Source organism: Bufo gargarizans, chromosome 2, assembly GCF_014858855.1.
Source record: "Bufo gargarizans isolate SCDJY-AF-19 chromosome 2, ASM1485885v1, whole genome shotgun sequence".
NCBI classification, from domain to species: domain Eukaryota; kingdom Metazoa; phylum Chordata; class Amphibia; order Anura; family Bufonidae; genus Bufo; species Bufo gargarizans.
Window position 1 is genome coordinate 107,799,484 of NC_058081.1, and position 25,319 is coordinate 107,824,802.

General features: G+C 47.5%; 1 protein-coding gene across 3 annotated transcripts in view; it reads left to right on the forward strand.

Moving 5' to 3' along the window:
* Window positions 1-25,319, forward strand: part of DENND4A (DENN domain containing 4A) — a 142,251-nt gene that overhangs the window by 90,016 nt on the left and 26,916 nt on the right. For 2 of the 3 annotated variants that reach the window (XM_044279384.1, XM_044279385.1), the window contains exons 12-23: window positions 3,420-3,638; window positions 5,931-6,076; window positions 6,950-6,988; window positions 11,595-11,728; window positions 13,104-13,233; window positions 13,658-13,864; window positions 14,055-14,183; window positions 16,575-16,719; window positions 16,818-16,946; window positions 17,030-17,143; window positions 18,063-18,203; window positions 19,718-20,796. In XM_044279384.1, coding sequence (XP_044135319.1) covers window positions 3,420-3,638; window positions 5,931-6,076; window positions 6,950-6,988; window positions 11,595-11,728; window positions 13,104-13,233; window positions 13,658-13,864; window positions 14,055-14,183; window positions 16,575-16,719; window positions 16,818-16,946; window positions 17,030-17,143; window positions 18,063-18,203; window positions 19,718-20,796 — 2,612 coding nt within the window. The remainder of the gene's footprint in view (window positions 1-3,419; window positions 3,639-5,930; window positions 6,077-6,949; window positions 6,989-11,594; window positions 11,729-13,103; window positions 13,234-13,657; window positions 13,865-14,054; window positions 14,184-16,574; window positions 16,720-16,817; window positions 16,947-17,029; window positions 17,144-18,062; window positions 18,204-19,717; window positions 20,797-25,319) is intronic. The other variant, XM_044279386.1, reaches the window with a different exon arrangement.

Here is a 25,319-nt window from a genome sequence, read left to right on the forward strand (position 1 = left end):
TTCCAGGTCCTTTTTTCGCTTTCACTCAGCAGGGGTAGCCAGTGCTCTCTCGGTGTGGTTACAACACCACCACCAGGAACTGGCGGTACGAGATGCGGCTACTAACACACTGGAGTTGGTTCTCCAGATGTCTCAGGCTTCTAACATTCTTTGCGAAGCTTCTAGGGACATTGTTTCCCTCTTTGCCCGCAGGTTGGCCATCTCTGTCACTCAGCGCGAAGAGATCTGATTGAAGGTGTGGGACGCTGACACCTCCACCAAGCGTTCCCTTGCTAATCTCCCCTTTGGGGTTTCCAGGCCTTGTGGGGATCAGCTGGACGAGTTCGTCTCTGCATGCCTTTTGCCGTTTCTCATCTGGTAGGCCGTCGCCTGCTTCCTCCGCCGGGGGTCTCAGGTCGCCCGCAAAGAGGCCTTCCTTTGCACCAGCCTTCCCGGCACTAGAGGGCCCAGTCAGCCCGCCCTGCTGCTCCTAGGCCTATCACATGTCCCGATTGCGGAATCCCACCATCGATTCCTGCGCTTCGCCATTATGGGTCGACACTGTCAGTTTGTCGCCCTTCCTTCGGGTTGGCGACCACCCCGCGGGTCCTTGCCACGGTCCTGGACCGCTCATGGCGCTTCTTCGTACCAGGGGCATTCCTTTGCTGCCCTGTCGGGACGATATCCGGATAGAGGCCCCCCTCTCTACCGCAGACCACGGACAGCGTCCGGATCACTGTTCAGACCCTGGAACGATTCGGCTGCCTGGTAACTTTCCCAAACTCCTGCCTCTTCCCGTCCCAGAGGCTCTCCTTCCGGAGGGTGATTTTGGACACCTCGGCTGCCAAAGTATTCTACCAGCCTTCAAGTCCTCCCAGGTCCAGGGGGCAGTGTCGCATCTGCTGCGCTCCCCGTGCCTCTCCATTCGGGAATACTTGCAGGTCCTGGGTCTTATGGTAGCCTCTTTCGAGGCCTTTCCATATGCCCAGTTTCACACTCGCCTGGCGCAACAGGAGATCCTTTACCTTTCAGCGGGTTCGGGCAGTTCTCCCTTGGTGGCTGTTCCCAAAGAACCTGAGGTCGGGGAGTTCCTTTCTCGCATTCTCCTGGACGATCGCCGCCACCGATGCCAGCATCCTGGGTTGGGGGGGCGTTTTCCAGTCTCGCACGGTTCAAGGAATTTGGCCGGCGGCAGAGTCTCGCCTTCCAATCAACTTTCTGGAATTGAGGGCGATTTTTTCCGCTCTCTCTCTCCTATTGGACCTCTCTCCTTGCGGGCCTCCCAGTGCGGGTTCAAACGGGCAATGCCGCGGCCGTGGCCTATATCGACCATCAGGACGGGACCCGCAGCCGGATGGTGATGCAGGAGGTGAAGTGATTTCTGACGTGGGCGGAGACTCACGTTCCGGTGTTGTCAGCAGTTTGCATTCCAGGAATGGGCAACTGGACAGCGGACTTTCTAAGCCACAACACGGTGGATCCAAGCGAGTGGTCTCTGCATCCAGAAGGGTTCGAAGAAATCTGCCACAGATGGGACCGTCCGGATGTGGACTTAATGGCGTCCGGGTTCAACAACAAGATCCCAGTGGTCCTGGCTCGCGCCCGAGATCCGGAGGCGTACGGATGGATGCGCAGGTGTCTCCGTGGCAGGACTTCAGCCTCCTCTGTTTTCCTCTCCTACCGAAGGGTCTACGCCAGTTCGAGGCGGAAGGGACTCCGACCGTTCTCATCACCCCAGAGTGGCCTCGCCGCGCGTTGTTTTTCGGACGTGGCTCGGTTGCTGGCGGACGCCCCATGGCCTCTTCCCGACGGACAGGACTTGCTGTCTCAGGGCCCGTTCTTCCACCGGAATTTGCGGTCTCTTCGTTTACCGGCGTGACTGTTGAAACCGCCATCCTGATAAAGATGGGGTTCTCGGATTCAGTGGTTAGGACCATGATCAGTCCGGGGAAGTCTTCTTCCTCCCGGATTTACTATCGTACCTGGATGGCCTTCCTATCCTTTTTTGAGGGTTCGGGGTTCCCTCCCCTTCGGTTTTCCATCTTGATGGTACTGTCTTTTCTTCAGTCTGGGCTTGTGCAGGGACTGTCGCTTAGTTCCCTGTAAGGTCAGGTTTCGGCGCGGGCTGTCAGAGGTCCCTTGCTCTTAAGGGTCCGGTGGTGACCTTTCTTCGGGGGTGGCGCATTCGGTTCCCCGTATGTTCCCCCTTTGCCTCCTTGGGATCTCAATTTGGTTCTGCGCGCTCTGCAGTCGGCTCCCTTCGAGCCTTTGAGGAGGGTCTCTCTGACTGTTCTCATCTGGACTTCCTTGTGACCATAGCTTCTGATACAGCTACATAGCGTAGTGATTAAAGTTCTGGGCTATTATGCAGTGGCTGTGAGTTCACGTCCCATCACGAGCTTTTAGGTCAGACTGGTGTCGAAGCTGGCCGCTCTTTCCTGTCAGGAGCCTTAATGGTTTTCCTCCAGGATTAAGTTGTGCTCCGTCCAGTCCCCTTCTTTTTGCCCAGGGTGGTCTCTCCCTTCCGCCTTGATGAGGATCTTGTCCTGCCTTCCTTTTGTCCTTCTCCGGCTAACCCCAAGGAACGCACTCTGCATTCCCTGGATGTTGTACGGGTCCTGAAGGTGTGTCTCGCGGCTACTGCTTCCGTCAGCCGTTCTTGGCGCTCTGGATCTGCTTGGCTATTTCCGCGGCTTGTCACGCTTGTGGTGGAGTTCCCCCGGCTAGAATTGCCGCTCACTCCATTGGGGCGGAGGGGGCTTCCTGGGCAAGACGCAGTCGTGCCTCTGCGTCTCAGCTGTGTACGGCGGCCACCTGGTCGTCCTTGCATACCTTTGCAAATTTTTGTCAGTTGCATTCACTGGCTTCGGCTGATGCGGCTTTGGCCGCAGGGTTTTGCAGGCTGTGGTTCCTGTTTGACCGTTGGGGCGTTCCTCCTGGCGGTGCTGATATTTTTTCCCACCCCATGGACTGCTTTTGGACGTCCCATGGTCTGTGTCCCCCAATGGAAAAAAGCACGAGAAAAGGAGATTTTTGTGAAACTCACCTGTAAAATCTTTTTCTCGTCTTTTCCATTGGGGGACACAGCTCCCACCCATTATTCCTGTTGCAGGAGGGGTCTTTAGTTCAGTTTTTCTGTTTCTGGTTGGACCTTATGGCTTGGTCCGATGGTTTCCATGATTTTTTCTTGCTCCTTCTCCTACTGCTTGTGCAACGCCTGAGTTCCTCCTGGTGGAGTCTGGGGGTATAGCCCGAGGAGGAGGAGCTCTTTCATTTGCATAGTGTCCCTCCTACTAATACCTCTAAGCTATACCCATGGTCTGTGTCCCCCAATGGAAAAGACGAGAAAAAGATTTTACAGGTGAGTTTCACAAAAATCTCCTTATTAGAACAATTTCATCTAAACTGAGTGGATCAATAAATTCACATTGTCCTTTTAGTGCAGCAAAGACCTAGAGAAGATGCTCTGCTTGAATTGGCGATGAACGACTATGACGTCAGCTCGGGAAAGAAAATGCATCAGCTGGATATGGAGATTCAAGAGGCCTTCTTATGTTTCATGGCATCCATTTTGAAGGGCTACAGAGCCTACCTTCGGCCGATCACACAGGCCCCTTCTGAGACGGCCACCGACGCCAGCTCCCTGTTTGAGCTCCAGGGTAATGATTTTATGTGATCTTGAGTCACCCTGTTCTTCCATGTTCTGAAGCTTGCAGGCTGCCATCTGTTAGTGTCTGGAGAAGCTGCCCTGGCAGTTATAGATCTCCTGCTCCAGGTCTAGTAAAAGGTGGCCACCACTTTGGCAATAGAAGACATATTGATTGTTGTCCAACTTTTTCCACAAACTGATATAAGTAATACAGGTCCTTCTAAAAAAAATTAGCATATTGTGATAAAGTTCATTATTTTCTGTAATGTACTGATAAACATTAGACTTTCATATATTTTAGATTCATTACACACCAACTGAAGTAGTTCAAGCCTTTTATTGTTTTAATATTGATGATTTTGGCATACAGCTCATGAAAACCCAAAATTCCTATCTAATAAAATTAGCATATTTTATCCGACCAATAAAAGAAAAGTGTTTTTAATACAAAAAAAGTCAACCTTCAAATAATGATGTTCAGTTATGCACTCAATACTTGGTCGGGAATCCTTTTGCAGAAATGACTGCTTCAATGCGGCGTGGCATGGAGGCAATCAGCCTGTGGCACTGCTGAGGTGTTATGGAGGCCCAGGATGCTTTGATAGCGGCCTTAAGCTCATCCAGAGTGTTGGGTCTTGCGTCTCTCAACTTTCTCTTCCCAATATACCACAGATTCTCTATGGGGTTCAGGTCAGGAGAGTTGGCAGGCCAATTGAGCACAGTAATACCATGGTCAGTAAACCATTTACCAGTGGTTTTGGCACTGTGAGCAGGTGCCAGGTCGTGCTGAAAAATGGAATCTTCATCTCCATAAAGCTTTTCAGCAGATGGAAGCATAAAGTGCTCCAAAATCTCCTGATAGCTAGCTGCATTGACCCTGCCCTAGATAAAACACAGTAGACCAACACCAGCAGCTGACATGGCACCCCAGACCATCACTGACTGTGGGTACTTGACACTGGACTTCAGGCATTTTGGCATTTCCCTCTCCCCAGTCTTCCTCCAGACTCTGTCACCTTGATTTCCGAATGACATTCAAAATTTGCTTTCATCCGAAAAAAGTACTTTGGACCACTGAGCAACAGTCTCTGTAGCCCAGGTCAGGCGCTTCTGCCGCTGTTTCTGGTTCAAAAGTGGCTTGACCTGGGGAATGCGGCACCTGTAGCCCATTTCCTGCACACGGTGGCTCTGGATGTTTCTACTCCAGACTCAGTCCACTGCTTCCGCAGGTCCCCCAAGGTCTGGAATCGGTTCTTCTCCACAATCTTCCTCAGGGTCCGGTCACCTCTTCTCGTTGTGCAGCGTTTTCTGCCACACTTTTTCCTTCCCACAGACTTCCCACTGAGGTGCCTTGATACAGCACTCTGGGAACAGCCTATCCGTTCAGAAATTTTATTTCTGTGTCTTACCCTCTTGCTTGAGGGTGTCAATGATGGCCTTCTGGACAGCAGTCAGGTCGGCAGTCTTACCCATGACTGCGGTTTTGAGTAATGAACCAGGCTGGGAGTTTTTAAAAGCCTCAGGAATATTTTGCAGGTGTTTAGAGTTAATAAGTTGATTCAGATGATTAGGTTAATAGCTCGTTTAGAGAACCTTTTCATGATATGCTAATTTTTTTAGATAGGAATTTTGGGTTTTCGTGAGCTGTATGCCAAAATCATCAATATTAAAACAATAAAAGGCTTGAACTACTTCAGTTGGTGTGTAATGAATCTAAAATATATGAAAGTCTAATGTTTATCAGTACATTACAGAAAATAATGAACTTTATCACAATATGCTAATTTTTTTAGAAGGACCTGTATATGATTGTCATCACTCCTGACATGTCTGATTTAGAAAATACTTGTGTTCCTCATGTAATAATACTTCTGGAGCATCTTTTCTATGCCTTGTACCTTTCCTCTGTTATTCCCCTGCATTATTTAAGAATAGATTGACAATTGGGTGTTATTATTGCCTTTGTCAAAGGGTTGTCCATACACGATCTTACATTGGCAGCATTGATTGGACAGTGTCCGAGTGTGAAGGGACAAATCCCCAACTGGTAACACTCTGTTATCAATTTATATAACTAATTCTAGGAGGAATAATAGAAAAACGGTACAGTGGCAAGTTATAGGAAAATATCCTCCCAGAATTGTTATTTCATGCTGAATTCAGATATTTACTAAAATAGACATGGTCAGTAGTGGTGAGAGGTCCTCTTGTTAAATGAGAAAGTAGAGGTCTGAACTGTGTCTTTATAAATAACTGCGATGAGTCCAGTGCGAGCCGTTCATTTTATCTGTTCTTTTCTTAGGTTTTTTAAAAAGCCGCGATCGTTCCCACCACAAATTCTATAATATGATGACTAAAACCCAGATGTTCATCCGTTTCATTGAGGAGTGCTCATTTGTTAGCGATAAGGATGCCAGTCTGGCCTTCTTTGATGACTGTGTTGAGAAGGTATGTGTCTGAAGTATTTGTCCTTTGAGGTGACCCATTGTTGAAGAAAGAGCCAGCCTCTACATAAATTTGGTGTATCCACCGCCACTTCTAAATGTAAGACCGCTTCCTAAACCAGGCTCAGAAAATGATGAATGAGACGGGGCCGCAAATGCCACGCCCACTTTTTTGGACCTCGCATGAGCGGGGAATAAGTCGCAGATTCTGCTGCACCATGTCGTGCAACAGAATCTGCGCCAGATATACGACCTCAAAAGTGGCGTATATCTGGTCATAAATCACCCCCAATGTTCAGTGTACAGAGCCTTCACACACGCCATTCCCACATTGAGGCAGGGGAATGGCATCTATATTAAAGCTGCCCATACATTTTAGATAGCGGTTTACAGCTACCTATTTGTTCTCTGTGGGCAGAGTGGAAAAAGCCAGAATCTTCCGCAGCACAAAAGGGTCAGTTTGAAAGAGCATGTTAAGAACCAACAGCCCAATCTTTCTTTCTCCTCACATCTGCTATCAGGGGAGAGTTGGAACAACCTCATACAGGTTAGATCGGTCCGGTCAAAATCGGTGGCTTCATTCAACATTAATCTAAAGTGTAAGGCCAGCTTTAGGACAGTTGCAGTTTGCCATTTTGCCCCTTGTAGCCCCAGTGCTTTCAATGCACTCATTCACAGATGCCGTCAGTGGGACAATAACTCACCAATACAACAACATGTCCTCTTTTCATGTGCTCTTTCTCTGGCGTTTTCAGTCCTAAACAAAACCTTGCTTGTTTGCTTCTGATCCATATTACTCATATCTTATCATATGTTAGCAAGCTGCAGCCCAGGGGCACGTTCTGATACTTTATTGCTTTGCTCTTTCATTAACAAGCTGTTCTCAGAAAGGAATTGCGCAGAAAAGGGGGTCAAGGTAAGTGCTGCCGATGGTTCTTTGTTGTCTGGTTTAGTACATAAGCCAATTACTTTGCTTTAATCTAATGCCCCTTAAATGTTTTGCATACTTTTTTTTTTTCCTTTTTAACAAAAATTTATTTACTTTTGTTATTTTGCGTAAAATGTTGGGTGTTTGTTGTATCTGTATACGTCGGTTATTTTGACCTGATGCGATTTTCTTCTAAGTTAAGAAATAAGTGAACAGCGTTAGGGAACGAGTTTTGAACGTTAAAAAAAATGGGGTGGAATGGGCAAAAAAATAAATAAATAAAAAATCACTCACTTCATTGATGCTGTCCTGATCGTTGGCCCGTGTAAAGGGCTGACCAAAGATTACCCCAGCATCTCAATAGCCATGAGTCTGTAATTACCAAAGGGGTTCTCATGAGAACCTATCGGTACTCTAAAGGGGTTGTCTCATCTGAGACAATAGGGGCATATCGCTACGATATACCCCCGTTGTCTGACAGGTGCGGGTCTCAATACATTAGTCGTCTATCTGCAGATTTACTTTGTACTTAGCAGCCCCATTGAAGTCTATGGGGAGAAAACTGCAATACATCAGTGGTGGAGCTGCACAAACAATTGACATGCTTTGCTGGTCAGTTTCCACACCGTAAATTTCAGCACTGCGTACTTGACATTCTCATCTGCTTATCTGGAGACTGGTACTGTATTACACTGCGGATTTTCTGCACGAAAAATCTGCACATAATGTGCGCAAACCCTAAAACTTTAAATCTAGAGGTTCAGTTCGTTTTCAGATTCGATATGTTCATTAGCATTTTAATGTTGTTCGTTCTTCTTTCAATTTCTTTTATCAGATGCGCAAGTAATTATGGCTTAGATATACAGTAACTCATATCTAATTTATTCCTCCTGATCATTTTAATGGGTACATAGAACCTGACATTCTGTAGTTAAGCACCTCGGCTGTTCTATCTCTTCTATAATAAAGTCTGCATTTCATAGACTTTTCAAGGCGTAAATACTTGTCTTTCATTTCATGTTTTGCTTATTACATTAAAGGCTATGTACACCTTCAGAGGCATTTTTTTATGATTGCATTTTACTCATTTTGAGCTAAAATACTTTTTTTTTATTGGTCTTTATTAAAAATATTAAGCAGTTTTTCTAACTGTGTGAATCCTACTTTCCCTTTGTGCTGTCATCTAATAATTCTTATCTCTAAATTGCTAAGAGGTCAGAAACACTTACTTAAGCCACATTCTTATCAGTAAAATAAGAACTGAACTATAATGAGCGTTTATAAGGTCAGAGATAAGGAGCCCATCAGCTAGCTGTCTGATGGAAGAGAGACAAAATTCTGATCCTGCTAATAGAGCATCCCAGCTCTGTACAGAGAAAAGGGCTCTATATTTCTAATAAAGACCAATTGAAAAAAATGCACTAATAAAAAAAAAATTGCCCCCAAAGGTGTACATAGCCTTTAAGTTTTTATACCATTATAACTATCGCTTACTATGGTTTGGTAGTTTATAATCATTACAGTTTATGCTGTCACAAAAACACCTGTAATACATAGCCACACTCCTACCACAACTGCCTGGATCTGAAAAAACTCTAAGGCCTCTTTCAGACGGGCGTTGCGGGAAAATGTCCGGGTGCGTTGCGGGAACACCCGCAATTTTTCTGCACGAGTGCAAAACATTGTAATGCGTTTTGCACTCGCGTGAGAAAAATCGCGCATGTTTGGTACCCAAACCCGAACTTCTTGACAGAAGGGGATCGGTGTTCTGTAGATTGTATTATTTTCCCTTATAACATGGTTATAAGGGAAAATAATAGCATTCTGAATACAGAATGCATAGTACAATAGCGCTGGAGGGGGTTAAAAAAAAATTAAAAACAATTTAACTCACCTTAGTCTACTTGATCGCATAGCCCGACATCTCTTCTGTCTCCTTTGCTAAACAGGACCTGTGGTGAGCATTCATTGCAGGAACAGGACCTGTGGTGAAGTCACTCCGGTCATCACATGATCCATCACCATGGTAAAAGATCATGTGATGGAACATGCGATGACCGGAGTGACGTCACCACAGGTCCTGTTCAGCAAAGGAGACAGACGAGATGTCGGGCAGCGCAATCAAGTGCAGTAAGGTGAGTTAAATTATTTTTTATTTTTTTTAACCCCTCCAGCGCTATTTAACCATGTTATAAGGGAAAATAATAATGATCGGGTCTCCATCGCGATCGTCTCCTAGCAACCGTGCGTGAAAATCGCACCGCATCCGAACTTGCTTGCGGATGCTTGCGATTTTCACGCAACCCCATTCACTTCTATGGGGCCTGCGTTGTGTGAAAAACGCACAAAGAGGAGCATGCTGCGATTTTCACGCAATGCACAAGTGATGCGTGAAAATCACCGCTCATGTGAACAGCCCCATAGAAATGAATGGGTCGGTATTCAGTGCGAGTGCAATGCGTTCAACTCGCGCATCGCATCCGCGCGGAATACTCGCCCGTGTGAAAGGGGCCTAATCCCAGATCTTGATCAGGCTTTCTGAGAGTCCTGGCTGCATGTAACCTCAGATGGGGAAGCACGGGAGACCTGGCAATATTGTAATCACTCTGAGCTTTTCACGATACTGCATAGCTAACAAGTAACTGTATAGAACTACAGAGAGGGGTGAGGTATATTGTTCCAGACACTGCAGTTTTAAGAAGATTAATCCATGATGTTGGATTCCCTGAAAACTGGGTCACCTTCTGTCCTTTCGGCAGGAATTAATGCAGATTATATAATGCACAGCACTAAAAATCTATTCCAGAAAAGAATATGGATGTGTATAACTAGCGGCCAACTGTGCAACACTTTTACCTTAATAATCGGAGAGAATACTGCCAAGCTGTATATCTTATAAACTACCATTTCAAGACTGGGCCGCCCATTAACAGTGCTCACTTAATTGCAATGTTAGTATCTCGCAAAGCTTTATAGTAGATAATTAATCAGGGATGTTTATAAAGCGAGAGAAAATGTATTCCAGAAGTATAGATCGGTGTCCTCCTTGACCTTCCTGGCATTGAGGAGATTAAAAGAATGCGCTAGTTAACGAATGTTCTCTGCGCCGTGCACTCTGGGATGGCAGATCAATCCGTTTAGGGCTACCTGACTTATACAGTCAGGGCCAAAAGATAGTTCTTTTTGGCAGAAAGATGTGCCTCCTGCTGGCTGTTCATGATCAAGGGGAAAAAGAGGGTCTCTGTGTTGGATTCTTTTGGCCACTTTTTTCCCGTTCTGGGATAAGTATCGTCAGGGGCATCAAGCAGCTCCTCACCACTTCTTCACAGAAATAGCACAGCCTGAAAAAATATTTTGGGCTAATGATATCTAGAGAGATTGTTAGGATAGACATCTTTGTCCAAGCAGCCAGGAGCTTGGGTAGGGTCCTCTGAGATGACTATTAAGTATGCCCTGACCTGGCGCCTTTCACTGGTGCCATCTTTGTTTCCTGCAGTCTAGGGAAGAGAGAATAGAGCCACCATAATAATGATGGCACTTCATTTTTTGTTTCTGAACAATGCAGCTGTATCACTCTTTAACATCATGATATCTCATGTCTGTGTCCTGATAGTTCTTGGCTCGCTAGAGCAGCAGAATTGATACCAACTGGAAGTATTTAAAGGTATTTAAATAGTATTTAAAGTATCCCATGATTAATGCAAAAAAAAGGTTAAAATGAGACATCATATAGTAGGTGGCAATCTCTTTCTAACAAAGCTACCACCAGTCCTGTACATTACACGGATCCAGAGATCTCCCCATTCATTGTTCCAATTGCTTTGGGGGGCATGTCCTTTTTGTAGAAGCTCAGTGTGTGTGTCTTTACTGCTGTAGTTGTCTCCCCATCAGAGCTCAGGAGGTATTTGAAGGATAAAACGTAACATGTGCGTCCACCTCAGTGAGGTGGACAGGGAAATAAGAAATAATTGATCAGCAGGTGGTGCTATACAGATACATTTTATCACATCGAAATTGTGACATGTCATTTAAATGCACATCACTGTTGCAAGCCAATCAGTGACCTCAGCAGTGACGTGTCAGTATCCTCCTGTGACTACTGAGCCGTTCCTGCACACATCACTGCTGAGGCCCTTGATTGGCTGGCAGCAGTGACATGCATGTAGACAGTATGTTGCACTTCTTGTGGGCACCAGAAGTAGATGAGCCCAGAGGCACACTGCTGGACCCGGGAGGCTCTAACAAGGTCAGTAGTGTTATTTTCTTTATGGGCAGCTCACGTCTGACCATCTCGGACAACCGCCTTTAAGAATTGTAAACATTTTTTAAAGAAGCGTGCCAAAAGCCAATGTATTGGCAGTATCCACTCTCCTAGGGGGTCCAGAAGATGCCATTGTGACTATTTTTGTTAGGTGCTCGACCATTGAGTCCTAAATGAAAGAAATGCCACTGCATTTTTTTTTTTTTTTTTTTTTAGCCTGCTCTTATTTATCATAGTGTCATTTCTAGTTCAAGAATGGTGACCCACATCGTTTGTAAAACTACATATACGATTGACATCACTTTACGTTTTTGCTGTTTTTTTTTCCTTCAGGTGGATGTAGACAAGTCTGGAGATATGCGCCTCATCGAGCTGGATGAGTCCCATAGAAGTGAGCACACTGTGTTTATTACACCACCTGAGATCCCTCATTTACCTAATGGGGAGGAGCACCCAAAGAAACACAGGTAGGCACCGTCTTTATAAGAGCTGCCCAGTTTGTAGGGTTCACTACACAGATCAGGTCCCCTGGGCAATAACATCATAAAAGCTAATATTATTGCATATCATTTCTGTTGTGTATTTGATATTGAGTAAAGGGTCATTCCACAAACTCCTTCATAGAACCGCAGCTTCCCATCAGAAGCTGTGGGTTAGCCAAGTGTAAATGTTAGGATTATTAACATGTTTTATGAGAACAGTTTTGTCTATGGTGAATGTCGAAGAATGCTTGGATCTAGGCAGCTGTACATACACGTATATTTCTTATTGCAATGTAGGAGTTTTCCACGACCCAAACACAGAATGTTTTGCCTGAGTCAGTGTCCGTTTATGCATCATTTTATGACTTGTGAATAGTGTTGGGTGAACTTCTGTTTTCAAGTTCGGCGTACAAGGTTCGGGTTATCTAAGAATTCCGTTAAGGATTCTGCTTCCATAGACTATAACTTATGGTCCGTAGTAGCGAAATCCATAATGGAATCCATAGATAACCTGAACCTTGTACGCCAAACTTGATGATTGTTGAGGGTCCTACCCCTCGGATCCCCTTCAATCCTGAAAATGAAGGGTTTGCAGTTGTAGTTTAGTGTGCTTCCCCTTCACTGTTTATCCCCACACAGCACCTACCTGCCCCCGCCACCCGCTGGCTGGTCAGGGAATGCCGCTCCGGAACATATGGCTCGCTCACGGACCGTATGTCTCGGAGGGCATACGGTCGTGTGCAAGAGGCCTAAATCTACTCTAAATAAATTAGTTTGTGGTTGGATTTTAAATCAATCTATGCGGCAGGTTTCCAGTGCAGATCTTGCCTATTGCAGTGCACAGGGTGAAATCTGTTTCAAAATCCACTACAAATCTACATTACGTTCAGTGGGGACATAGCCTGTAGGTGTTCTTTGAAGGACGTATTAGGCTAGGTCTACACGACGACATTTGTCGCGCGACTTATCAGATAGGGCAGAACTACACTGCAACATTTGTTGCGCAACATTTTGTAGCACCAATGTCGCGCGACAATTTTTATAATAGTAGTTTATGGTGTTGCACTGCGAGATGGATTTTTCTGCGACTGTCGCAGTCGCAGCATGTCGCATGTTGCAGTGCGACACCATAGACTACCATTATAAAAATTGATGCGCGACATTGGTGCAACAAAATGTCGCGCAACAAATGTTGCAGTGTAGTTCTGCCTTATCTGATAAGTCGTGCGACAAATGTCGCCGTGTAGACCTAGCCTTAGATGGCATACATGTAGTATGTAGACGGGTGGTTAATTATACCAGTTCATAGTGGCTTATCTGGTAATGAAGATCTCTGACAATGTCTGTTCTTGATCTTCAGTTACAATGGATTTCCTGTTCTCACATTGGACCTTTTCGACACCCCTGACGGGCTCTTGAAAACCCATAAACTTTCCACTAAAGTTTCAGCACCCTGCAGTCCTTCTCCCATGTTCAGAAGAACTAAACAGGTACGTCAGCCCAGAAATCTTTTCATGTTATTCTGCTAACCAGAGACCCCCTCCAAAAAAAATGAGGTACCCATATGTTTTGGGGTTCTTACTCCTGTCTGAGAACCAGTACCCATCAGAGGTGCATTTTATTGAGCCAACCAATAACTTACTCTGTACTGATGAAGGGTAAGGACCCCGAAACAGCAGTCTATAGATTGTTGTCTCTTCTATTTGTATCAGTCGGTGGTTTAGCTAGTAAGATTCAATATTCTTTCTTTTGAAGAAAAGCAAATGTGCATACTTTTCCCACTGAGCTTTGCTTAAGTTTCCATCTGTTGAATGCGAACCAGTACCCCCCAGATGTTAGTGGCCTGGAAGTCATTTACTGCTGACCTACAACTTGTTCTCAGAGAGGGTAAATCTGCTGTGTCACCTTTTGTAGGAGATCAAGTCAGCTCATAAAATAGCGAAACAGTACGCCTCTATCCCCCAAATGTGGTCCAGATGTCTGTTAAAGCACTGCTACGGCCTGTGGTTTATATGCCTGCCTGCATACGTCAAAGTCTGCCATTCCAAAGTTAGAGCCCTGCGCACTGCTTACGACATCCTGAGGAAGATGCAAGCCAAGAAAATCGACTCTCCCGATGAGGTAAACGGAATAGGTTTTGTTTGCGTTTTTTTTTTTAAAATACTCCGATCATTTCTGTGATTATTGTAGTGGACTAGTTAGAGCATTTTTTTTATATTCCATCACTCCCGTTCCATACATGCATTGTAAAGCCCTGTTACCAGCTGGAAAAGCAAAGACTGATGTGGCATGGCCATGATTGTCCTTCTAGGTGTGCTATCGCGTCCTCATGCAGTTGTGCGGTCAGTATGGGCAGCCTGTGCTTGCCGTTAAAGTTTTATTTGAAATGAAGAAAGCCGGAGTGCAACCCAATGCCATTACCTACGGATACTATAACAAGGTAAGTGGTCCGGTAGGATTGGGAATGGAAACGTGAATGTCCCTTCACTTGTGGACCACTACAGATTCCATGTATCTTGTAGACACAAAATAGTTTGGCCAGTTTTGACGTATGACATCCTGTATGTGTGTTGAGAAATTTGGGCAACATCGGGGCTCAGGTGGTTAGGACTGTTTCCTTGCAGCTCAGGGTTCCTGGGCTTCAGTTTGACCAAGGACTGTTTGAAAATTCTCCCCATTCCCTCCATGTACTCAAATTTGTGCCCACTTTCCATAACCATACTGAATGGTGACAGTGGGCACTTTCAGATGAGCGTATGCAGTGCTCCGTGTGGGAGCGTTATTCTCCATTATGGGCACTGCTGCTCTCACAGGATCACATGGCATTATAATTTATAATGCTCTGTGTCTGACCTTGCCTCTACTGAGTTAGACTGACAGCACTATTTCAGCATAATACAGTAGATGCGAGGTCGGACAGAGACACACAGCATTATAAACCGTTATAATGTGTGCAGTCCTGTGAAAGGAGCAGCGTCCATTACAGGAAATCACTGTGCATGTTTTCCGCACTGGACACGCTTGTCTGAAAGTGCCCATTCTCTGTAAAGCTCTGTGAAATATGTAGTCTCTATATAATTTACTCCCCGCAATATCATGGTGTTATTTTTGGTGAAATCTGCTTCCCTTCTGAAATATTCATCTTTCAGTTTCTGAGCGCAGCATCTGTATTTTTAAATTAATGAGAGGGTACAGCATGACTGGTCACATAGAGAAATACAAGTACTGTCTCAGCCTGTATTATTTTATAGGTGAAAGGATGAAATGCTCCTCCTAGCCTGTCACCACCTAAGTCTAATAAAAAGAAAAATAGTGCACAGAATAAAACACTACATGTGGAAGAGGTGCATTATAATATTCAGAGCAGGGATCTCCAGCATTTGTATTTAAGGCCTGATGCACATAAAATTAAAGTTAAAGGGGTTCTAAGGATAGGTCAACAATATCAATACACCCAGCACCCACACCGATCAGCTGTATGAGGAGACGGAGCACGCAGTGTGCATGTGCCGTCTCCCGTCTCTGTTCCTGCTCTGTTGCTGCTTTGCCGTAGAAACAGCAACAGGAAGATAGATGGGAGACGGTACATGTGCACTGCACGCTCCGTCTCATACAGCTGATCAGCAGGGGTGACGGACCCCATTGATCTGATATTGATGACCTACCCTGAAGATAAGTCATCAATATTAAAAGACCAGAAACCCCTTTAATCATGTTATCTTGTTGTTTTCTCAGTTTGGTATCTTCTGCTCAGATGAACTAGTGTTGTCAGAGACAACTCCTTCATTATGGGGGGCCAGTTCAGGAGACCATAGAAGTCAAACGACAGTCAGACATTCCTGGAGAAATGCAGTATTACATACCAAGCAATTTTTGTGATCAACTATCCATGTAAAACTTGGACAGCCAAAGTGTGCTAGAATGAAGGCAAGGGTATAGCAAGTAACCATTAGGCCCTATAGCAAAACATAATGGGGCTCACTCCACCATCACCACCGCCTTTCTTCAAGGGGTTGTCTTATCTGAGACATTAATTACATATTGATAGGATATGCCACTAATGTCAGGTGTGGGTCCCACCTCTGGGACTCACATCTATCTCTAGAACAGCGCCCCAAAAGTAAATGAAAGTGGTCCACACAAATGCAGCCACCCTCCATTCACTTCTATGGGAGTACTGAAAATACCCGACCCCACGCACACCCATGCTAGTCAGCTGTTCGGCAACAGCCCAGAGAGCAGACATCTCCATCTACTTAGTAGTGGACTGACCTAGCAGTAGTCACTGCAGTGCTGCTCCCATTGACAAGCTCAGTCCACTGCAAAGTAGACAGAGCTGTCAGGACTGTAGTCAGCTGATGGGTGTGCGGGGTGTCTGACCAGTGGTGATCAGCCAGTGGTGGCCTATCCTGATAACAGCCCTGACAGCAGGCATCTCCATCTACTTAGTAGTGGACTGATCTAGCAGTAGTCACTGCAGTGCTGCTCCCATTGACAAGCTCAGTCCACGGCAAAGTAGACAGACCTGTCAGGTCTGTAGTCAGCTGATGGGTGTGCAGGGTGTCCGACCAGTGGCGATCAGCCAGTGGTGGCCTATCCTGATAACAGCCCCTTTAATTGTTGGGCCCTGTAGCAACCGCTATGGCTTCTACTCTAGTTACGCCCATGAATAAGGGCATATGAGCAGGTGTTGTCCTGAAGGCCTGCATACACAGAAGAGAACTTCGATTGTCTGAGGGACAAGCAATTTTTCCAGTATTATAAAGAAAAATGTTACATGTTAATATCCTAGCCATCGTGCATGCTCATAACGAGTGCCTTCCTTGTACAGGCTGTTCTGGAAAGTGTGTGGCCCTCTGGGAACCGAGGAGGTTATTTCTTGTGGATAAAGGTCAGGAATGTTCTTCATGGAGTAGTCCAGTTTAAGAGAGCATTGAAAAAGCAGCACTCTTTAGCACCACATGCTACACCCTCAGGTAATTCCAGGGGATTTTTGTCACTGACACGTAATGTCACCGGAGTGATAGTTTAGGCTTTTAACCCCTATTTTCTCTCTCCCCTACGTCCTCTTTAGACAGCAGTGATCTGGATGCCGTCAGTCATGGCAGTATGGACAGTTCTATTGACATGAATGCAGCAGACCAGCCTTCATTCAGTGCAGATGCTACCAGCACAGACCCTGCGGATGACCGATCTAGCACAGGTGGGAAGGATGTTCCGAGATCATGTTCACTTTCCACCTGACATAGTGAGATGCATACTAATATGAGCTGCTTGGATCCTCAGGTGGACAGTCTGATCTGGGATACAGCTCTTTATCCAAGGAAGAGGTTCGCAGAGGAGCGGTGCATGATATACAAGAAGAGCAGGAAGACTCTAGAGGGAGTGACTCTAGCTCATGTGTGTTCACATAGAACTTGTACAAATAATCTGCCAGCTCGGAGGGTTCTCTCGGACTTAAATGTTGATGACCTATCCTCAGGACCCCCACTGATCATGTGTTTAAAGGGGGTGATCACTGCAGCCTCTTCCTTGGCCTGTGACTTCACATTGGTCGGTCACATGGCCTGTATGCAGCCTAGTCCCATTCAAGTGAATAGTATTAAGCCGCAATACCAAGCACAGCCGCTATACATTGTACATTGGTGTGTTGGTATACCGTGAAGAGGCTGCCTTCAAACAGGTAATTGGCAGTGGTGCCAAGATTTGGAGCCCCACCAATCATATATTGATGTGCCATCCTGAAGATAGGTCATAAATATTTAATTTCTGGAAAACCCCTTTAAAGGTGTTGTCCTGGATTAGGGCATGGTAGCTTTCTTCCAGGAACAACACCACATTCAACCTGTTTGTGACAGAAAGCAGCCAGGTTTTTCTTACCATGGACAACCCCTTTAAGACCTAAACTATAGAAGCTAGTATGTCATCCATTCCGATATATCTGTGTCTTGAGTTAGTACACCATATATTCTTTTTAAGCATCATGGTTACTTTGAGACAGTGGCAGTGTACATAATGGCATCTAAAACAGGGGTCTTCACGTTTGACATGCCAGCTGTTGTCAAACTACAACTTCCAGCATCCATACCTGCTCTGCTGTTCTCAGAACTCCCTGATAAGTTAATGGAGCTTGCTGGGAGTTGTAGTTTCACAACAGTTGGAGTGCCAGAGGTTGCTGACCCCTGGCCCAGAAGATTCACATAAAAGAATAAAACAGCAGACATCTGAGTCTGGGGACATCTTACATTTATAGTGCTGCTGTCTCAGTAGCGCTTTAACTATTGAGTTATTAAATGGTAATAAATTCATATCTTTTCAGTATCAGAGACAGAGCGTGCTAAGGGCAGCCGAGACGGCCTTCCCCAGCTTCTTAGTCCCATTTCTAAGGCCGCCATATCCACTTCCAGTATTGTTCGGCAGGAGGTGAAACCAGACAATATGGCTGAAACGGTTGGTGCAGGCAAGTAGACGCAATACCATAATGTGTACTGGATCTCCGAGGACTAGCAATGCAATGTAGTATTTATTGCTCTTTTCTATCTTCTGTCTTTGTTATAATGTGGAGAAGGTGGTATTCGGCATCAGATTATCTCACGATCTCCCTTTACAGGGAAACATTTCCACTGTAAAATTAAAAATAACAGCTATTATATCTTTGAGAAGTCTTCTTCTGTCAGGCTGTTGAAGAAGTTTTCCCACAATTGACAATTATGACCTGTCTGCAGAATAAGTGACTATCTAATTCTGAATCGAGGGAATGGTTGAGGTCCCCAGCAATTTGACATTCATCACCTATCCTGTGGTCGATAACAATACACTGATATACGGTTTACCTATAGCCTTCACGACATTACACGTGAGCACTCTGCTCAGTCTTTCTGTACCTTACTTTCGGTACTTTTCGGTACTGTACTGTACCCTGCTTTCATACAGAAAGAAATAATGTAAGCGCAGTTCAGTCATATAAAAGTGCCCGCTAGTGGACATAACTATAATAGTTCTTTTGTGATGATTTTACTATTTCTTGTGTAAAGAAATTGGCCAGATTAGAGAACCCGTTTTCGTACACCTGATTAGGGACAAATGAGTTAATAGAAGGGTCTTCTTTTCGGGATCCTCATCTTTTGGTCATATTGAAGACCAGTTACCTAGAGTGTCTCTGGTTGTGGAGGACTTGTCCTATGTTGTATTATACAGACAATCCACTGATCTGAGTGCTGCGTAATACAGGAAAATTGAACACCTACTGGCGAGTTTTAACATGAAACAGGACTAATTGCGGAGGGTCCCGACAGTGGGTTACTTTTTGATTTTCAGTGGACCCTACTGGTAGGGATTGTTCAAAAGCAGAGAATCCCTGTATTGTAGTCCCTCAGTAGATATATTTATTTGTGAAATATGCACACTGTTCTTGGTTCTGACTTCTGAGACCCACAGCGGTCTGTTTTTTTTTGCTTGTCCAACATAGCTGATGACTATCATCACAAATCAGTAAGCCTGGCCACAGATAGCTTTACCTTCTGAAATCCCATTGAGACACTCTTTGCTTGGTGGAATACACATGTTTATTCCTCCGGTGGGGGAGCAGTGCCTGTACTTGCCACCAGGCTAAAAAAAGAATGGCTTGGCCTTGATAGTGAGCACCTTACATACATAGTTACATACAGACATAAGTAGCGTACAACATACATACAAGAGTAGTGTAAAATTGTGGCAGTAAATTGTGGGATCCTCTGACTGTAATCCAGTATCTACAAGGTTGTAAGGTTGCTAGACATAACCTCCCTCATTTTCTATGCCATGATTAATGACTCCAGGTGCTGGGCTAAAATATTGTATAGGTCAGGTCCAAGCAAGTGCATGAACTTGAAGTAGTCATGTTTGTGTCTTTTACATCAGTAGAGTGTCTTATTATTAAGACATGTTGACATTTGTCAGTTATAGGACACCTTGATAACATTCTATATTTTTCAGGAAATGCCGCTGGACTACTATTTGCATCCTCCTTTGAAGATGCCAGGGAAAGTGATATATACCAAAGCTGGAGCTTACGGAAGAGGCACAAGAGTGCCTTGGAACCGGGTATGAAAAATTATTTAGAATGGGGAGCTAACAGCGGACAGTATAAGCAAGAAAATCTTACAGGGTTACTAATCAGTGGCACTGACCAGGAAGAAAAAGCTGGCAAAATGCTTCATAAACTGGGAGCTGATGCAAAGATACTCAGTGGAGCACATCAAACAGGCATTCCTCGGCCTAAGACGTTGGACATAAAAAGGGCATCTCCAAGGAAGGAACTTGTCACTGTGGCAAAGGAGTGGAGCGATGATGAATCTCCAGTGGGAGAGGATGGGTATCCAGACAAGGCTGACTCTCCAGTAATTTTTGACCTTGAAGACCTCGACAATGACACTGTAGAAAGCAAGCCCCAAAAATTGAGAAGCATGAGCACAAGTTCCTCAACGACAGTGTTCCCGGCCAAGCCTGTGGAGAAGACAGATGTAAAAGTCGGATTAGACCCTCTGTCAATGCTAGCAGCAGAGACTGAGCTAGAAGAAGAAACTGAGGAAGTGCTGGACAAAATCCTCTTGACTCCATCTGCTAAAAGAGACCTTGCAGAAGAGATTGAGATGTACATGAATAACATGAGCAGTCCATTGACCAGTAGAGCTCCAAGCATGGACCTTCAAAGGACCAGCTCTGATCAGTATAATAGCTCTAAAGCTATTCCACTCTGCAGACGCTCAAGTCTTCCCTCAACACCTCCACAGGCACCTAGATTAACAAAGTCAAAAACTTACCATGTAAAAAATGAGGAGAGACAACGTGGCAGGTTGTGGTCCTCTCCTGCTTACTCATTGGGAAGTCCAAAAACAGAACACCCTCCAGATTCTACAGTTGCATTGATGTCTCCAACATCTTTTAACTTTGACACAATTCTTACTCCCAAGCTTGATGTGTTGAAGAGCAGCATGTTTTCTGCTGGAAAAGGAGTTGCTGAGAAGGCCACCAAATGGTACTCAAAGATTGCCAACTACACTGGCCCAGCGAAGGTAACTCTCAGTTCAGTCTAATACTCAGATTTGTGTATTATGCATTTTACTGTTATCTGCTTTTCTCGCCCATTTTCCTTGGGGGACACAGACCTTGGGTATAGCTCAGCTCCCTAGGAGGCGTGACACTAAGTAAAACTGTTAAGCCCCATCTCCATCAGCTATACCCTCAGCCTGGAGATAGAGGCTACCAGTTTTAGCTTAGTGTCCAAGGAGGCAAGACACTCCCTGCTACTGCAGGGCTGTTTTCTCCTTGTTATTTTTACTTTTTCTTCTAATTTTGTTATTTTATTTTTTCCTAGGGATACCAGAGACGCATTTGACCTCTCTGCTCTCCCGGGGTTGAGCTGCGCCAGTGCCAACTTATCTGCACTGCTGCCTCCCCCACAGAAGCAATAGGAGGATCTGGGCAGCAATGGCTCCCCTACATCCCGCCAGCTAGGGGGTCGCCCGCACGCCAAGCCCCTCTTCCAGCTTCCTGCCACTGCGGTGCCAGTGGCTGAAGGGGCGACCCTGCTGGAAAGGACTGAGGGTGAAGACGTCGCACGGTGAGATGGCTATTCCAGCCTATACCCCGTCCCTATCTGCAGCATCTACCCCTCTGGGTAAGGGGGGCACCCGTGGTCGCTCATTCTGAGCGCTCATCTGCAGGACAATGCAGCACAGCAGCATCCTCAGCACCCCCACGCTTTTCCCCCCCACGCTGCTATCTTTCTCCCCCTCCCCCTCATTCGGGGCTGACTCCATTTTTCTCTTCTCTCTCTCCCCCTTCCCGCCGAGAACGGGGGGGGCGGGGCTTAGCGGTCCCGGCAGGGGGCGGGGCTTCCGCGCGTCATTTTGGGGGCGGAGCTACGTTCTCCTTCACAGGAGACATTTCAAGCGCTTGAGGGGGCGGAGCTTGTTCCCCGCGCTTTCTGCTGAGGTTTCCCGCGCTTCCTCACTCCTGACAGGAAGCTGGGACACGGTGGGGGACTCTAACCTCCTGTGTACATCGCTCGGCTTCTGTGGGCGCTCTCTGCTGCTCACTGCTGTTCACTGCTTCTCTGCTGCTGCTGATCTGGGCCATCTCCTGACGTTCTTCTGAGGCACTGGTAGGACAGTTAACCCTCTCCTAACCCTCCTGGTCATAGCTGCTATAACCCTTTGTGGTCTCTATATTAGAGTACAACCACACTTCAGCATGTCAGATCCCACAGGTGCCCCCAAACCCTGGTACCATGCCTGTACCGCCTGTAAGGAACTTTTTCCGCGTGGGCAATCTGAGCCGCATTGCCTTGCATGTCAGGCCCCGGTGCAGGGCCCGCTTCCCGCTGCGCCCCCCGGTGCCTCTGAACCCCCTGACTGGGCTAGGTCTCTGTCTCAGGCGGTGGAAAGCCTTACACACGTAGTGGGCCGTCTCGTGGATAGACCGCCTCTCCCGCAGGCTGCCACAATCCCTGTCGCACCCGCTGGGACTACCGTTTCTGCCACCCCCACTGGTTCCCTGCCTCCCAGCGAATCTTCCAGGGCCCGGCATACTCAAACGTTCAAGGGTTGAGCGCACATCTTCTCCAGATGCTTCGCTCTCTCCGCCATGCGTGCGAGCTCAGTCAAGTCTATCCTCTCAAAGGGATACGCTTTCTGAGGGAGAACTGGCGGATTCGGACGTGGACATGGACTCAGAGCTTCCGTCCAAATTGGCGTCCGCGGTGGGGCATCTTGTCACTAGCATCCGTGATACCTTTCAGCTACACGATGACCCCCCCAGCTCTGAACAGGCCGGCGTGTCCTTTCTCCGCCCCAAACAGGCCTCCAAGGTTTTTCCCATACACGCTGATTTTTCTTCTGTGGTATCCAAGGCTTGGACTCGGCCTAACGTCCGCTTTATTACACCCAAAAAGCTGGACATTTGTTATCCCTTTCCAGCGGATTCTGTGACCACGTGGACATCCCCGCCTAAGGTTGATCCTCCCGTGGCTCGCCTGTCCAAAAGCACTACTATTCCTGTACAGGACGGATCTTCCCTCCAGTCTGTTGAGGACCGTCGTACGGAATCCCTCTCCAAGGCCATATTTACTGCCTCTGGTTCGGCCCTTAGACCGGTCTTTGCCTCCGCCTGGGTTGGCAAAGCGGTCTCTGAATGGGGTTTGCAACTGGAACGGGAGTTAGGGTCGGACGTCCCTGTTCAGGACCTCCGTTCCTTAGCCCAACTAATTGTTCAGGCCGGAAAATTCGTCTGTGAGGCCTCCCTTGATGCGGGTGCCCTCATTGCCCGTTCCTCTGCCCTGGCAGTTTCTGTCAGGAGGGAACTCTGGCTGAAGGTTTGGGCGGCGGACGCCGCTTCCAAACGCTCTTTGGCCGGCCTACCATTCACGGGTTCCCGCCTGTTCGGAACCCGTATGGACGAACTTATATCAGAGGCCACGGGTGGGAAGAGTACTCACCTCCCCCAGTCCAGGCCAATGGGCGCCCCCCGTGGTCGCGCTGGTTCGTCCCGTTTTCGGTCCTTTCGCAAGCCCACCGGGTCTAGACCCGCGGCCAGTTCTTCTTCCTCTGGCCCAGCCCAGGATAGACGCAAGAAGCCGTTTTTTCGGACGCAACCTACCTGGCGCAAGTCCCAGCCTGCATGGGCTCCCACAGGCCAGCAGCCCTCTGCCTGAAGGTGCGCCCCCACCCACCCGGGTGGGGGGCCGCCTTCTCCTATTCAGGAACGTATGGCGGGCCCACATCTCAGACGCATGGGCGCTCGAGATTGTATCTTGCGGATACAAAATCGAATTTGCGTCCATTCCGCCAGACCGTTTCTTCCGATCCCGTCCTCCGCGAGATCCCGTACGAGTGGCCGCCTTCTTCGCGGCCATTCACTCTCTAATGGACAAGGGTGTCGTCGCCCCCGTGCCTCCGACGGAAAGGTTCAGGGGGTTCTACTCGAACCTCTTTGTGGTTCCCAAGAAGGAAGGCTCAGTGCGTCCGATCTTGGACCTAAAACGCCTGAACCGTTTTCTCCGACTGCAGAGATTCCGGATGGAGTCTCTCAGGTCCGCAGTGGCCTCCCTGGAAAGAGGGGATTTCATGGCCTCAATCGACATTCAGGATGCATACCTCCACGTTCCGGTTGCTCCATGTCATCACCGCTTCCTGCGCTTTGCGGTGGGGGACGATCACTTCCAATTCGTCGCCCTTCCCTTTGGTCTGGCGACTGCTCCTAGAGTGTTCACCAAGGTCCTGGCCCCTGTCTTGGCCCTTCTACGTTCAAGAAGTGTTTTTCTTCTCCCATACTTGGACGACATCCTGGTCAAGGCACCCTCCTTCTCTCAGACATCCCGCAGTGTGGAACTCACTCTGGAGACCCTGACGCGGTTCGGTTGGATTATCAACCACCCCAAATCTTCCCTTACCCCCTCCAGACGGCTGATCTTCCTGGGGATGCTCCTGGATACAGAGTTGGCGGAGGTCCGCCTTCCGTCGGACAAGCGTCTGGCCCTTCGCGGGTCGGTTCGCAGTCTCCTCCGTCATCACCGCCCTTCCCTCAGATCCAGCATGCGGTTGTTGGGAAAGATGGTTGCCTGTTTCGAAGCGGTGCCGTTCGCACAATTCCGATCCCGCACCTTTCAGAGGGCAATTCTGTCGGCCTGGGACAAATCACTGAGGAGTCTGGACAGGACCTTTCTTCTGCCTCCCCTGGCTCGAGCTTCCCTCGGCTGGTGGTTGCATATCCCTCTAAGGGGGAAGTCCTTCCTTCCACTGAACTGGCTGGTGATTACCACAGATGCCAGCTTACGGGGGTGGGGGGGGGTTTTCCCTCCCCGGTCCGTCCAGGGCGTTTGGTCTCTATCGGAGTCCAGACTTCCAATCAATATTCTGGAACTGAGGGCGATTCTTCTGTCCCTCAGACACTGGACCCATCTGCTGAGGGGCCACCCTGTTCGGATCCAATCGGACAATGCCACGGCTATGGCATACATAAACCATCAGGGAGGCACTCGCAGCGCTGCAGCGATGCAAGAGGTGACCCTCATTCTCCTCTGGGCGGAGACGCACGTGCCGGCCTTATCTGCGATTTACATCCCGGGGGTGGACAACTGGGCGGCGGATTTCCTCAGCCGGTCCACCATCGACCCGGGAGAATGGTCCCTGCACCCAGAGGTGTTCGAAGCCCTTTGTCTTCGCTGGGGTCGCCCCGACGTGGACCTCATGGCCTCCAAATTCAACCACAAGGTCCCCCTATACCTGGCCAGGGCACGGGACCCGAAGGCATACGGCGCCGACGCGCTCGTCCTTCCGTGGCGCGAATTCTCCCTTCTGTACGTCTTTCCTCCTTTTCCCCTCCTGCCACGGGTTCTTCGGAGGATCGCGGCAGAGGGCGTCCCCGCGATTCTAATCGCCCCGGATTGGCCCCGCCGGTCTTGGTACGCCGACCTAATGTTGCTGTTGGCAGACGCACCGTGGCCACTGCCCTCCAGGGAAGACCTTCTCTCTCAGGGACCGATCTTCCACGAGCATTTAGGCTCGCTACGTTTGACGGCGTGGCTATTGAGACCGCC